This window comes from Solenopsis invicta, chromosome 7 (assembly GCF_016802725.1).
Source record: "Solenopsis invicta isolate M01_SB chromosome 7, UNIL_Sinv_3.0, whole genome shotgun sequence".
In the NCBI taxonomy this organism is placed as follows: domain Eukaryota; kingdom Metazoa; phylum Arthropoda; class Insecta; order Hymenoptera; family Formicidae; genus Solenopsis; species Solenopsis invicta.
Window position 1 is genome coordinate 3750105 of NC_052670.1, and position 15604 is coordinate 3765708.

Sequence of the window (15604 nt, forward strand, 5' to 3'; positions counted from 1 at the left end):
ATTGCTATAGTTTCGCCGTCCCGCCGAATCGTTTTAAATTTTTCCGCGCCGTTGTGTGGGGCCATCGAAAAAAATTGTAATCGAATTGGAGTATTTTTCCAATTGGCAATCGTCGAGCGGCCGGACATGGAACGATGGGCATCCAACCGCGTCCTCTCTCGCTCAGCCACTCGCTTTATTCACCCTCCCCCTACCCCCTTTCCGCGACCTCCCCGCGTCCCTCCACCCCTCCCTCCTTGCTCAGTACCGAATTAGTTGGCCTACCGCGAAAAATCAATCTCTCCGTTTTTTCCGCCTGCCCGGTAGATTCGTCGACAACACCACCGTCGATTCCACTGTCCGCAGTCAAAGCAAAAATTTACAGATACCATCGACCCCCTCTCCTTCCAACCGTACGGACATATCGTCGCGTTTTACTCCCACAAAGTGTTTGGTAGCTTTACACGTTAATTTTTAGAACGATATTGTTCATAGCGATTCACGAAACTGATTAAATATGCTACACTATTATCTACAAATGATTCGGCGAAGGCAATTGACGAAAATTATCTTTTAATATCAATCCTATGACATATAAACAAATAACTATCTGTATTCTTGGAGTAGAGATTTTCGTTGGTGAATTTGAAAAAAAAATGGTGACAATGACACGATATGATTTTTAAGTTTTGCCAGTTATTGTATATATAGTAACAAAAATTTTTTATTTATTATATATACATTGAGAAAAACAAATTTTTAATGAAAAGAAACACGTTTTTTAAAAACCGTATATTCTGACGCAGGCATTTGTTTATTTAGTTTAAGTAAATATATTTTTCTTATGTGTAAAATAGACATATTATCTTAAGTGTGTAACTTTATATTTGTATATTTTTTTATATTTAAATAATGATTTTACAAATAAACTAACAATATCATTAAACTTAATTGTTTTCTTAGATTAAAAAATCTGATTATCTTGAATACAAAAGCAGTCTAAGAGTAAATATATTTTAAACTGCCAGAAAAAATAATTCATTAAAAATTATTTTTTTATTTTATTTACATAAATATTTTAATTAAAAAATGTTTTAATTGACTGCAAATAAATAACCTATTTGAATAAATAATTTTTTTGTTTTTATCTCTTAGTGTAATATAAATATTTATAATAAATCACACACAGAATACACACACACACACACACACACACACACACACACACACACACACACAAATGAGATGGACATTTAATTTTCTTTAAATTTTCTTGATTTTCAAACTTTTATTACATCAATCGACTCGTTTAGAAAGTTACAAATGTGCATTTGCGCTTTCTTCTCAATGGTACACGAGGAAATGAGAAAAAAAGCGGGATAGTCGAACGTTAAAAATAACGTTCTCCGTTGAAGAAACTCGTTATACCAATACCGAGCCGCAGGACTGTTCTTTTAAACTTCTAAAGTCTTGCGGCTGTAAGACGATAAAGCGCGGATGTCGTATTTATCAAAACGCATGCGGAACACGAATTACCAGCCGAAATAAAGTCGACACTGGCACGCGAGGTAATAATTTTCCGGTGAGAGCCGGTGCCGCTAAAGTGCAATCGACTTCATGCAATGGAAACAAAATTCTGTTTTCATTGAAAACGTCGGCAGTAAGTTTTCACCGGTGTGCACCGAGGAAAGTGCGGCTGATTTTTTCTCCTCTCTTTTTAATGCCATTAAAAAATCCTCGAGATAAAACATTATTGCGTGTAAAAAACAAAACGAAAAAAAAAGAAAAGATCTTATTTAGACGGCTATTGTTTTCCATTCGCAACAGCATTTTAATTTGTCTAGTGTAATGCACTGTACTCTATTAGTAAATAACTATAAATTAAAAAAAAACCATTTGCTAAAGTACGATCGATAATTAGGATTTTAAATGTGCACGTTCAGATCGCTTATTGGTGGAACCGTCGTTACTCCATCGACATCGCGCTCCCGCGCGTTACGTGACAAACTTTTAAAAGGTCTGCAGGTGTGCTTCCTGCCGGGGTTAATTCTGGTAAGTGTTTCCACCGAAACGCCCGGGCTCGGTATCGATTTCGGGCAAGTCGCCCGGCCGGCAAATCGCCGAATTAGTCGGCTATCGTTTATTTTTTCGACGTGGCTCTCTCGCGATCGCGTGACAGGCGAGTAATGCGCGCGGGCTCGCCCCGACAATGGGTCCATAATAATATAATAGATCGCCGTGTAGTTTCGCCGGCGTTTTGGCACACGAAAACCGATAAAAAGCGAGACTCGAAACGGAAATGACTTTTAGTGCTACGCTGAAATTAGATTATCATCGAACGAGGAGACATTATGGCTAAGGGAATATGAACGCCAGTTTCGACATTACTAACGCATCACGAGGGAAGAAAATATCACGAAATATTGAATATTAAATTAAGTCTCTTTAATTTTAACACAACGTGATAACAAAAGAATATTCCGTTTCAAAAAGAATATTCCGTTGTTGGACTTCTGTTTCCAGATCAATAAGCCAGAAAGGTCGGTGGTTAATTTTTCGCAAATCCGTCAACCATATTATTACCCTAACTGTTTCTTTCAGATTTTCGATATTTTCAATTTTGATTTTATGTAGAGAGCACAATTGCCGAGAATATAGAGGATAATGCCCGAGAATATCGTTGGCCGGATTTTATTTCGTAGAATCTACGTAAGCCACCTCGCGGGAGAGAGCGAGAGAGAGAGAGAGAGAGAGAGAGAGAGAGAGAGAGAGAGAGAGAGAGATGCTCTTTGATAAACGATCGTGACGTAAGATGTCGTGCAAGCGCAGGATTCCGGAATGAAATTTTTATTGTCGCGATAAAAGTGGAAAAGAGGTATAAGAGGCCCGTGAAGCTACGTAAACGCGGGGACTCGCCGAGGTCGTAGGGCATCGGCGGGCGCGCAGTCGAAGAATCGAAGCTACAAAACGGTTAGTAATTTACGAGCGAGCCCACGCTCGTAAATCTAACCGAGTGAAGTTGCATTACCCAATTCCATTTATCTCTTTGAAAAGATGCGGCTTCCCGTATGATTCCCCGAGCTTTTATTCCCTTTTACATTTTCTGCAATCTATTTTTCGATTTAGTACGCAAACAAACATTACGCGCGATTTAAAGCTAAACCATTTGCCTGCCCATTAATTGATTCGGGCGAAATATTTTTGTCGCAGCGTATAAAATAATGTGCTTTTAACGAATAACAAACACAGCAGGTGTTTAAACCCGTGCGCGTTACATTCTTTTAAAATCCGCCGTCCCCGTTCCATCGTGCAAAATTGAAATAAAAGCAGATCCCATTACAAATTCTACAAAAAAAAAAATGCTGGCTAAAATGTCATGCAGCAAACATATAATAATAATTGTTATTAAAGTTTTATTACACGCTGGTATATTACGTGCTGCTGTAAAACAACTTTTGTTCCAAAATCGTACGCTCTACAAGCGGTGCGCGAAGCGAGTAAGATTTTTTATCCACCGCGCGCGATAATTTAGAGACGTCGAAAATCTATCGATCCAAGATTAATTGATTGACGAGTTGTTCGCGATTCAATCTTCATAACGCTTCCGCGGGCAACGCAATTTTGCGCGTATCCCGAAAAGCGATGACGATCGTCGAGGGCGGCGTTAACTTTACGCGTGACCTGCTCGCGCACACGTGTGCATCGGATCGGGAAAAGCTGGAAAACGCGCGGCGCTTTTCCGATGACAATCAGACCGCAGCGACCGCCGACGGAATCCCGTCCGCGTTCCGCCACGCCCAATAAAAACCCCCCTTCTCCCTCCTAAATCCCGTTTTCTACCCCTGCCCTATCCCTCGTCCCTTCGAAACCATCTCGTCGAGCGGCCTAATAAATCCGACAGACGGGATTGGCGTGCGCTATCAATTAAAAATGATGAAACCGAACGGCGCGGCGCGGCGCGCGGCTCGCCGCGACCGGGCGAGCGGGCGAGCGGGCGAGCGGATAGAGCCAACCCCGCTTGCATCGCGAGCAAAGCTGATTCCACAACCGCCTTGTCCGCTCTGGCGTAATAAGCTTAAGCGATTAGGTATACCTCGGGGGCGGCCCGAGACGGTTGCGGTGCCACGGTTAGCGAGAGAGACTCGGGGGTGGTGAAAATAAATAGAGAGAACAAGACGCGCGCGGACCGGCGCGGCGGTGACGGCGGCGGCGTACGAAAAAACTGGGAAAAAGCGCTTTGCGCGAGAAGAGAGGAGCGGGACGTACGGCGCGCGAGAAGAAGACGGCGCCGGCAGCTCACGGCAGGTTTTAAACGCAATTTAAATTTTTAATTGCGAGTCCGTCGACCCCGAGGAGCGACGCCTCTCTCGTCCTCACGCGGCACGCTGACGTTTTATTCCAAAGCGCGGACCCGTGTGTTTGCTTAAAACTTTCTTTTTTTTTTCCCCTCCCGAATCTTCTTGACACTGACTGGACGCACGTCTATTCCTCTACGTACAGCGAGAGACTCGTCTATGAATGTATTTTGACGCACGACCATTAATTACGTCAATTACAACTTAATTTTTACATCGATATGCCTGTCGTTAGCGGCGAGATGAAAAGATTAGGGGTATTCTCACGAGTACATTTATTCCGATAACGCACTGCTGTTTACTGTGCACTTTTGCTGGAATAATGATTTTTTTCGAATTAACTCGTACACGGAAGGAACAATTTTATTGTATAGTATTAAAAAACTTAGCTGGATACAGATCTGTAAATAATTTCATGTTGAACTATCAAGTTAATTGTATAAAACGTTCAAGGATAATGACGCTGTTGCGAACAACTTTAATATTTTAGCATCCGGCTTAAATCCCGATATAAATTTTCCAATATAAATTTTCAACATAATCATTTTCGGATCTGTATTTCAGCAAAACTGTTCTTTCTGTGTAGAAAAGATATACTTTGCGCACACATACGCATTGTTTCTTTTTCTTCGGTATCTTTTGCTGCTGTAATTACGTCTATGTCATCTCGCTAGCACGAAATAATTTACAAAATAATTTTATCCTTATAATAAACCTTCACATTATAATTAGTCCCTTGTGTAATTTTTCCCCTGCTAATTATCTACCTATTATCTATGCGACGCAGGAAGAGTATGGGGGAGATAAATTATAGGGCAACTTTATTACTGGGGCGATGTGTACTTATCTCGCAATATAAACTGCTTGTTAATTGCGACAATGAAAGCCCTAACTTTCTAAAGAGACAGACGATTCATACCTCGGCTATTGCCGCCGTTACACCTCTTCTTGAGGCCCCATCTATAATCCACTTAAGGTGCGAAGATAATTCCTACGTTTCTCGTATTGCGTGTTTAATGGTAGCTCTAACGAGCCGAATGCCCACGACGCTACGAATTAGCGTGGTCGCCTCGATAAAACCCTAATTGCAATCGACGCGTAATCTTAACCATCGCCGGCAGGCGAGGGCCCTTCGCGGCAATGGAAACTTTAAGACGGACGCCCGGTAAAAATCAATTCCGCGTTCGAGGAGGTGGTAAGAAAAAAGCAGGTGCTCGGCTAAGGCTGCCGGCCGGAGTTATTATCCCATGTTGCCGAAAGCCCCGCCCAATAGCGTAACAAAGTGGCGATGCTAAAACGAGGCCTGTACCGAGATCTCCTCTTTTTCTGGTCTTCATCTTTTGAGCTCTTTGCCTCTTTGCACCGAAAAGAAGTCAGGAATTTGTAAAGTTATTGTTATTACTGTCTTATTGCGATTTGTAGATGTGCTAATCTGTAAATCGATTGTTCTGAGATATAGTACACGTAAGGATGTTTTGGCTGTACAGTTAAAAGTTATCAAAATTTAAAGACTGAAGACTTCTCTAGGTTTATTTTTTTTTCATAATCAACAATAAAAACTTTTAATTATGAATGTCCGAATTTTGGCCCTGAAACTAGCTAAATATAAAAAAATTGATTTATAATGGTTTTGCAACGAAAATTACTATATTTTGCTGCAGTTTTGAATAAATAACTTTTAAGCGAGTAAGCGGATCTAAATAAATTTTGGCACGAACATTTATTAAGGTTATATTAGTATATAATAATTTTGATTTAATTGGTAATGTTAAACTTCCCCATTAAATTTGCAAATAAACATTGCAAACGTAATTTTACGTAAGAATCAAAAGTAAACAAAAAATTAATCAACTTTTGAACCAATAACTGAACTTAAATTTCACACAAATTTTCAAACGTAACTATAATATTCTACAAAATTTTTGTATTTCTGGTAATGTTTTGAGATGTGACCTATCTTCAACAATTTATCTCCTTCTTCATTACTTCATACTATTTGATTATTTTCACATTACGTACAACGCGGATCTTCCAAGCTTCGCTTTTACTCGAGAGTAGGTATCTAAATTTCCGCGCAAAATTAGAGGAAAGAAGCGAGCTTAAGTAAGCAACTTGGGGATTCGCAGGATGTCTTTCGAAATTCGGACGTGATGGTCCCGTCGAATGATCGGAAGCACGGTAGCTGCGCCACTGGCCCCGGCGCGGCGTGTACACGCCGCCCGCTCGGCAAGCGTGCCCCCGGGAGCCTAATCGATGCGTCGTCGCACGCGACTGCGTGCTTTTATCGTTGTCACGCACATAATTAATTTAATTTAGTCTAATACGTCGGGCCAGCGCGCCAGGCAGCGATTGTCGTTCCGATTGTTTGCACGGAAACGCCAGCGTTAACTCCGCGGCCGGGGCTCGCCGAACACGATATTCATATCCGTCAAATTTCGGCTGAGGAAGAATAAATCCTGCTGTATCGTGCTGCGGCTCGCACGCGCGAATTTATATACTCGCCTCTGCAACTAAGTACAAGAAAAATGTTCGTACCAACGTACTTTACACTAGATTATTTGCCTACTTAATCGTAATAAATTTTCTGATATCTCGAGAGCCTTGCTTTTATATCAAAATGTATACTTTGTGTGCTATGTTTTATTGGACTACGATCTGAGATCCAACTTTTTCGCAACATTATACAAATATTTTATTATTAATTGCAGATGGGATAAAAGTGATCGTTTTAATATTAAAACTTTAAATAGGGGTTCGTTTTTGTGCGTGTACGTGAGCAGTCTATGTAAGTCCATCGAATATTCTAGGGAGGATGTAAAAAGACTTTTCACTCCACAAAAAGGAAAGATATTTTCCAATTTAAGTGTCTAAAGACCGCTTTCTCCACTCTCGGCACGTACGTTAGAAATCAGTGCGAAAGGAACTGCACGTGCTTCGATCCGCGAATTCGTTCGGCGAATGACTCACCTGAACACGAACTTCCGGGAGGTTGACCTTCATGGCGAGCTCCTCCCTGGAGTAGACGTCCGGGTAGTGGGACTTCTCGAACGCTCTCTCGAGCTCGTGCAGCTGGTAGGTCGTGAAGGTTGTCCGGTTGCGACGGTGCTTCTTCTTGCCCCCGTTGCCGTTTATGTCCTCCCCGCAGCCCGCGCCGAGCTCCTCGTCGCTGCCGCCACCGGTGGAGTTGCAGCTGTTCTCACCTGGAAGCCGCGACAGAGAGAGCGATCAGGTCTCCTCGGAAACGGTCGTTACGGGTAATAGGAGCGGTAATGGTGATCGATTTATCCGGAGTCGCAGCTATTACCCCCATTATGCGCGCATAATAGTAGCTATTAGAAGTGCTGCAACGCGTGGCCGCGCGGAATTGCGTGCCCGTGTGCGTGCGTGCGTGCGTGCGTGCGTGCGCACGGAAATGCGTTGCGTATAATGTATGAGTGAATTCGGTCGCGCACTTTAAAGCGCCATTCGCGCCTGGATTTCTTCTCTTTCTTTTTGTTTTCTTTCTTTTGCGTTTCGTGACCGAGCAAGCGCGAAATACGACGCGTTACGCTTCGTTGAATGTAAAAGAGACAACGAGGATTAATTAGAGTATTTGACGTTTAATGTATGCGATGCTTAAGGGGAACGGAAGGACGCCGGTTATGGTTCGACGGGTGGATTACTTTTCTCGGCGAGCGAGAACATATATAAAGTATCGGTTGTCACATTTCCTTTACACATAAAGGTACAATATAATCTCGCAGTGAGTTTGCAAAAATAAAATCAACGTTAACAGCACGGTGCACCATTATAGAAGCTAATAAACGTTCTTCCCATATGATTTCGCCAGATAACGAAGCGAACGAACTAAATTGCTATTTTTTCTTTCGTCAATAATTTGAAACAAATAAGAGAGAGAGAGAGAGAGAGAGAGAGAGAGAGAGAGAGAGAAACATTTCTTTTTCTTTATGATATTAATGCGAAAGTGGAAGATTGGATATTGGTTATCGAGAATAAAGTCGCCGGGAAATAATCACTTACGTCTCCAGAAATATTTATAAAGCGTAATAAAACGTTACGCGTAATTGGAAGTAGTAGCGGAAAACTGTCTTTTCCCTCTAATGGTTTTTTCAATATCAAATTAGATTTCTCAAATATCTTTTTTTTGAAACAGATGCGTGACAATACGTGGTATCTAATGAGAAAAATTATACATATGCAGTATGTGAAAGATAATGAAAAAGCAGTACGTTTTTTTTTTAAATTATAATTGTATTTAATACGATTAATATAAAACAGTTTATTAAAATGATTTATTAGAGTTTTATATTTTGCGTATGGAAATAGGTCTGCAGGATAAGTATACGTTAATGATTAAGCTATAAAGCGAGTAGTGTACGTAAGTTAAGTCGGAAACTTATATACTACTTCTCATTTCCAAGTGTTCGAAGGAAGAATGTCCCGAAGGAATCATCTAATCGTTCGCGAGACAAACGAGAGCATCGGCGTAAGTGCGCGTTGGCACGCACCCCTTTTTATACCGAGTGACATGTTGTATTTGTGTAACTAGGCTCTATCGTTTCGTCGCTCCGCTTATCCGGCGGTTTATTAAGGCGACGGCCACATCGCCGCGTCGTTATCGTCGTTAACGAAAGGGTCAACGCAACGAAAGCGACGGGGATTTATTTACGCTGCCGAACAATCACGCGATCATTTTCATTGCAAATAACGACGACGCATTCCGCCGTATTTGTGTATTTAGAAACGTGGCCACGGGTATATATTCGTGCCCGGTATTCCGGTCGAGGTCTAATCGATTTAAGCGCGGAATTAATTGTCCGACCGACTACGATATGCCGTGCCGGGCGCGCGCACTGTGCTTAATTGTTTCACTGTCAAAGCGCAGGTGCATTGTAATGAGATTTGCATTGGCGATGACAGCGCTGGCGATGACATCGTGTTTGCCGTAGTCTTGGAAAGTATAAACTTTTTTTGATACGATGCCGCATATCTTTATTTGATTTATTTAACGCAGTAAAGTAGACGTGTAATTATTTACGACTTAAACGAGTTGCACATATTTACGTAGCTAATTTAAAAATAAATTACGAAAATTTTACGAGTGGATTTTAAACTTGATTACAATAAAAAGACACATCGAAGACGGTTGCTTTATAACGTTAACTTTAAATCCATATCTACTTTTAACACGACAGAAATCTGATTTCTTCGCTCAATTACGTGGCATTCGGTTTTAAATTCAATTTTCATTTCAGTTTTGTCTCACTAGATAAAATTTTCTTCTAAAAACGAATGTTACGAGAGAAAGAAGAAAAAATAAAAATGTTGCTCGCGTGCGTTGCACGCGGTTTGGAAGATCCGTTGCTTCGAAAAGAAATGCTACTACTGTGTTCTTACACCGTGCACTTTTACCTACTTTCGTATAAATTACAATTTTCTTCGTAAATTACACGATCGTCGCCAGACCGTGCAATTTCGCGGATTAAATCATTAAGTGAGTAATCACTAGGTAATTTTCGAGCACTTTGCGTCGCTGTGAGAGAACTTAAGGCGCGTCAACACGCGGCACTTCCACCGAGCTATTACGCTATCTCTTTCGTTGGAAATTACACCTTTCGTTGAGGTTGATGATTGCTCGCGTCTGAACGCCCAATCAGGATTCACATTATTTTCATTTTCGACGTAATATCGTTCCGAAAAACGGAATTTCTCCACAATTTCCTTGTGTATTGGGTTGCTAAATAAATTTCAATCGTGCAAGGGATTTTTTTGTTATTACACCTATTAAACATGTATTATGTTAATTTGGTAAACGTTAACTGCGTATTAAGGATTTGTGCGGCATGTAAGGCGCACAGATGTCTGCGATGGACTTTATATAAGAGCTTTGAATAAAAATTGTGTGGCGAGCAATTAAGTGAAACGAATAAAAAATAAATTTGAATCTTTCGTTTCGCGGTCCCGTTTTGCAGGACAGTTCTTGATTCCGTTAAGATTAATACGACTGTACTATTACACAATGCGGAACGCGTTGAGCTCGCTGGGCGAACTATTACGCGATCATTTTCCCTGCAAATTACATCCATCCCGGGTGCTGCGGTTACTCGTCGACGAACGCCCGATCAAACCTCGCATTATTCCCGTCCCCGAGTGTAATATCGTCCAAGAAACCGAACGGTACCACCGACGAAGAGATTGATCCTGCGGGACCGCGGCAGCAAATAGGTATTTTCCATCGTGCACCCTCTCCCTCCGCCGCCGCGCCGTTCTCCCTTACTTTCGCCCTCCGCGCGTCCGCTCCCGCCGTAAATCCTAACTTCATCCCGATCCGTCCTGTAGACGTAGCGATCAAGGCAAGTTTCTCTTTCGGGCAGTACCTCCGGTGAGACTTCCCCTCCAACGTTTATATATCTATACATAACGCGGATATACATGTATCCAGGTACTCTCTCATTAACTGCATAATTAACCTTCTCTCGCGTCGCAGCGCAGCGCGTTAGATCGAATTGTGGGGGAGGGTGATCGGGTGGCTCGATGGCGGCGTTCCGCGCGCACTCGCGCGAGCGCGCGCAACCGCTCCGCACCGGCACGCATCCCACGATCAGCGCGCACGCATCTACGCCTAGCGACCACGCATTCTCGCGAGAAGCTTCGCCCGGCACCAACCAACAACCTAATAACCTCGCCTTGGCTGGCGATTGACGTGCGCTTGTACCGGCTAATTATCAACAACAATCGATAATGGTCCCCTCTCCCTCCCTCCCTGAAGAGTGCCGACGCTACCATCCCGCCTCCCCCCCCCCTATTCCTCTTCATTTTCCTCCTCTTCTTCGACCTCAGTCTCCTTCCAATCCTTTCCGTCCTCTTCGCGATTCCAACCCACGCTACCTTCTTCGACATGTATCCGCGCTTTCTTTCTTCAAGAACGATATTTATGGAACCAACGAATCATAAATTAAAGAGGACGCTCAGGCGCTGCCGCGGGATAATTTTGCATAGAAATATTTACTTGGTTCTTAAGAAGAATTTTACTTAGAGATTATTAGATATCAATAGTTTCAAGCCCGGAAGCATCGTCGCTTTTTCTCCACTTGACGGAGATTTCTATAAAGAAGTATCGCAAGTGTTGATTTTTTTTTAGATTTTAGCAGGGTTATTCAGCAAAAGAAATGTTTACTCTACTTTTCATATTTTTACTTAATTGCTTAATGCAAATTTTATATTTTCATGTGAAAGTGTTTAGAGGCTTTAAATGCAAGCGATTTCCAAACCCGAATTAATTTGTTATTTAATTTAATTAACTGCTTCGTAGAAAACGCGCTGTAATTTGATATAAGAAACTTAACAACATTATCGCGATTTTAAACTTCTCGGTAAATTTTAATTATCCAATCCGAGATTGCAAGGTAGAAATTGCGAATGTTTGCAGATTCGTGGCGGTTGAAGGTTATTAACTAATTTAATTCAGCTTTTCGAAAGACGTGCAGCCATGCGTGCACGCCAGAAGTTTATTCGTGCATCATGCTCCATGAAGTTTCGCCCGACACCCGATAGAAGTTGGAAATTTACACCTGGAAGTTGCGTGTCGTCATTCTCACTCTTAGGCATTCTCTAACAAAGATTAGTTTTAAATAAAAACATTAAAAAAAAAATTGAAATAGATTGCATCAAGTAATTTTGCAATTTATCCACATCGACCTAGGTTATTCATTATACACTGTAACAAAATATATATATAACGCGAATTAAAGATTGCTATCGATTCCTCGTAATTATTTAATATCTGCAAATAAATGAACGACATGGCACGCGAGGTGCGCCAGCCCAAGCGATTTTGTCTCAATTATTTATCTGTACATATCGAAAAATCATTAGGGGGGCGGGGAATAAGTACGAATCATCCCCACACTCGTGTTGTTTGCGCGCGACGATTGCTCCGTACGGATATTCACAGAAGCGGATTTCTGTGATACACGGGGGTAGGCATGTACACGTCTGAATAACTGGATGCCCCGTGTGTATGTGCGCGGATACGTCTGCGCAATAATTGGTTTCGGTCGGGACAGAGTAACCATCGTGATTAAATCCTACGAGGCAGCTGCAGGGTGGCGGAGCGCCGTCGCTCTTACTACTTGCCCGCCCTGTTATATCGAGGAGCACATCCCCGAGAAACGACCTGCATTTTCGTGCATTAAACGCGACACTATGCCCGGAAAGCGAAAGTTTATCACATTATCCGAGAGTCGAGATCAGAATTGGCTGAAGGCGGTTAAGAATCGAGGAGCGTCGCGCCACGAACATTTACAAAAACAAATTTGTATTATAATTTTGCGAACTTGAGTCCAAAAAAAAGTTGAGATTTGACCGGTCTATTTTTATAATACATTTTATGATATTTGTAATAAAAATTAAATTTTTTAAAAGGGAATAAATAAGACACGTACGAAAATTTGTTTTTCCTAACGCATTATAATAGATAAAGTCAATTCGTAATGATGCCAGAATTTTATGTTATGTGAAAAAATATATTTATATATGTAAGATGTAAATAAAAAAAAAATGATTCTGCTAATGTATCTAAAAATTTAGCTGATATAAATTTGAAAATAATGTTTTGTCACACCACAAATTAGTTGTGCAGAACGCTCAAGCTCATTACTAGAATGTTAACATTTTTTTGCAGCATCGTTTATCACGTTTGAACGTTCTACACAATTATATTTGGCTGTTCAACAAAATTTTCAAATACATATCTAGCTAAATTTTTAAATACTTGAACCCAAGAACCCTTCTTTTCGCGTATATAAATCATGTCGGAGCTTGTTATAAAAGAGATCCATTCGGAGCAACTGGTTATTCACATCGCTGTAAATCACAGGAATTGCACTAATGCAGTTCTCATGTTGCTTTTTATCGGATCCTTATTCTGCTACAGTGCGTGTTTCAGAGCTCGTGGAACAACGGGAACGTTTTACGTTTCCTGCGTTCTCATCGGTGCGAATATAGGTACACGTCCCGATGAGCAATTTTGTGACACGATCTCGGAGAGGGATGAACGAGACAGTCGCCGGGGTATTTCGCGGTCACGAGCGACGGGGAAGATGGTATCGCGCGGATGCAAAGCGGTCCTAGTCGGTTCTCTAGCTACTTAAGAGATTGACACGGCGAGATAGTATAATGGACGGAGCGGCCGGAGAGAGAAGAGATTCGTAGCTTCGCTCCCCGGACCGGTCACCACCGGCTCTAATGGGCCAACACTGATCGCTGATAAATTTCAAAACGCCGTGGGGGCCTTTTGATTCTTCTCGGCGGCTTAATCGAGTTAAGGCGTCGATTGAGGAGCGCGTTAGCGGCGAGTTAATGCGCCGCGCGTCATTCCCCGGAGAACGATAGCACACGCAATCGTGCCTGCGAGCGCGATATAAAATGCATGAATCGGAGCTGTGCAAGTGGCTAACGATGCTTTCACGTAGGACGATGTATCGCTTACTTATCCGAAGTTGCGTTAATAAAAATTGTTTTCGAGATTCGTGACTGTCATACATAATTTGTCTTTCCTTCAGAGATTACGCTTTGCGTGGAAATAGCGTAAATAATTAATCCCTTTGTGAAGAAGTTTTCAGTAGTGTTTCGCATCTACCAAAATGTATGTTCTAACTGTGATAGACAGCATTTTCATAAATATCCGCAGTATGAAGTTTAATATCGATATTTGGGCGAGCAAATCGCGTAACCGTGATGGAAATTAAAATTTTTCGCTCTCTGAAATTTAGCGACGCGGTCGAGCGGAAACGGGTCTTGAAAAAATCAACAGATATGTCAAAAGTTATGCATTGTTAGGTGCTTATTAAAAGCGGCTAGCTCGGGTAGTTCAGTTCGTTTCCCTGTTTGTAGTGTAAACCGCATATATCCCAAAGCGCGCGCATTTAATATATTTGAGAGCAAATGTCGCGAATGATGAATTAGAGGTAAACGAATTGATTTCAACAAATATACGAGCTTTCGCGGATCAGTCGCGGATGATGATATCTGACTGCCGGTCAAATTAATTAATGTCCCGTTGGCATTTTGTTAAAGGAAAGTCGTACTTTAGCGCATATAACGAGAAGCCGGTCAACCGCCAATCAAGTGTCAAGATGGTTGCAAACCGATGGTTGAAACCGATGAACTTTTGCGTTTTTTTAGACATCCATAATCCAATATTATTTCGCAATGACAATTTTTCCGCGCGGGTTATTAGATCAGGCAGCTGAATACGGCATCTCGAGAGATAACGATTTCGTAAAAATTTGAAATTTTTGTAATGCTGTTATATCGATAAAAATCGCTTCACGTATTCGTCGCTCTTATACGACTCGCATATCCTGAATTTGCGATCGTGAAAACGGTTAATAATATATATATACATATAAGATTGAGCGGATGATGAAAATTAATAGCCGATGGGAAAATTTTGAGCGACATGAGCGACATAAAGAAGGATAGATGCGCGATGATTTTGTAAACTCGGCGATGCCGCGCGGAATGTGTACATTAAACTCGTGCCGCGTATTTAATTGAATTTCCTGTCCAATATTGATACGACTAACGCGGTATCCATAATCAAAAACTAGATGCCCAAAATGATTAATATTTCCGATCTCGGTGGTATTTTAGTTAACTCGCCTGAGAAGAGGTGATAATCAGGATCGTTTAATCCAGCGCTAATACACCTCTAATGACCGAACACTTAATTTAAATATCACATTTTTAAAACGTAATATCTCATTCAACCCCCTACGATGCGGTTATTTATCTCGCTTATTACAAGCCTTTTTTGTCTAACAAAAGATAAAATTTGTAATCACTGAAAATGACGTTTTCTTTGTTGCTTCTCCCTGTTGATATACATAATCTCTCTCTATTTATCTGACATTCTATTACGCTAAACAAATTCCGTTTATTACGGAAAACTTTGCTATGCAGGTATTTTATTTTTTTTCTTTTTTTTTTTTTCTTTTTGATCGCTGTTGTACTCAATTGTGAATTTCTGTTACGTCTCATTGAGATGATACTTTTATTGCCAAGTAAGTTATACAAACGTCTCTTGCGTTTCTCGACACGCGCAAAATTTCTTTCGAAAAAATAGAGAGGGGAAAAAAACGAGATTTCTTTGCGGATACTGCTCGATATTCGATGCAGGATACACCACGCCGTCGTTTGTACTTAAGCACGGCTGTCGATTCGGAATCTAATTTCCTTGATCGGCGTGGGAGGAGACGGTGGCGAGA

The 15604-nt window shown here is 41.4% G+C and overlaps 1 protein-coding gene across 2 annotated transcripts in view; it reads right to left on the reverse strand.

The window, feature by feature from the left end:
* Nucleotides 1–15604, reverse strand: part of LOC105199936 (retinal homeobox protein Rx1) — a 51161-nt gene that overhangs the window by 22780 nt on the left and 12777 nt on the right. For both annotated transcript variants that reach the window (XM_011167270.3, XM_026130459.2), the window contains exon 2: nucleotides 7302–7534. In XM_011167270.3, coding sequence (XP_011165572.1) covers nucleotides 7302–7534 — 233 coding nt within the window. The remainder of the gene's footprint in view (nucleotides 1–7301; nucleotides 7535–15604) is intronic.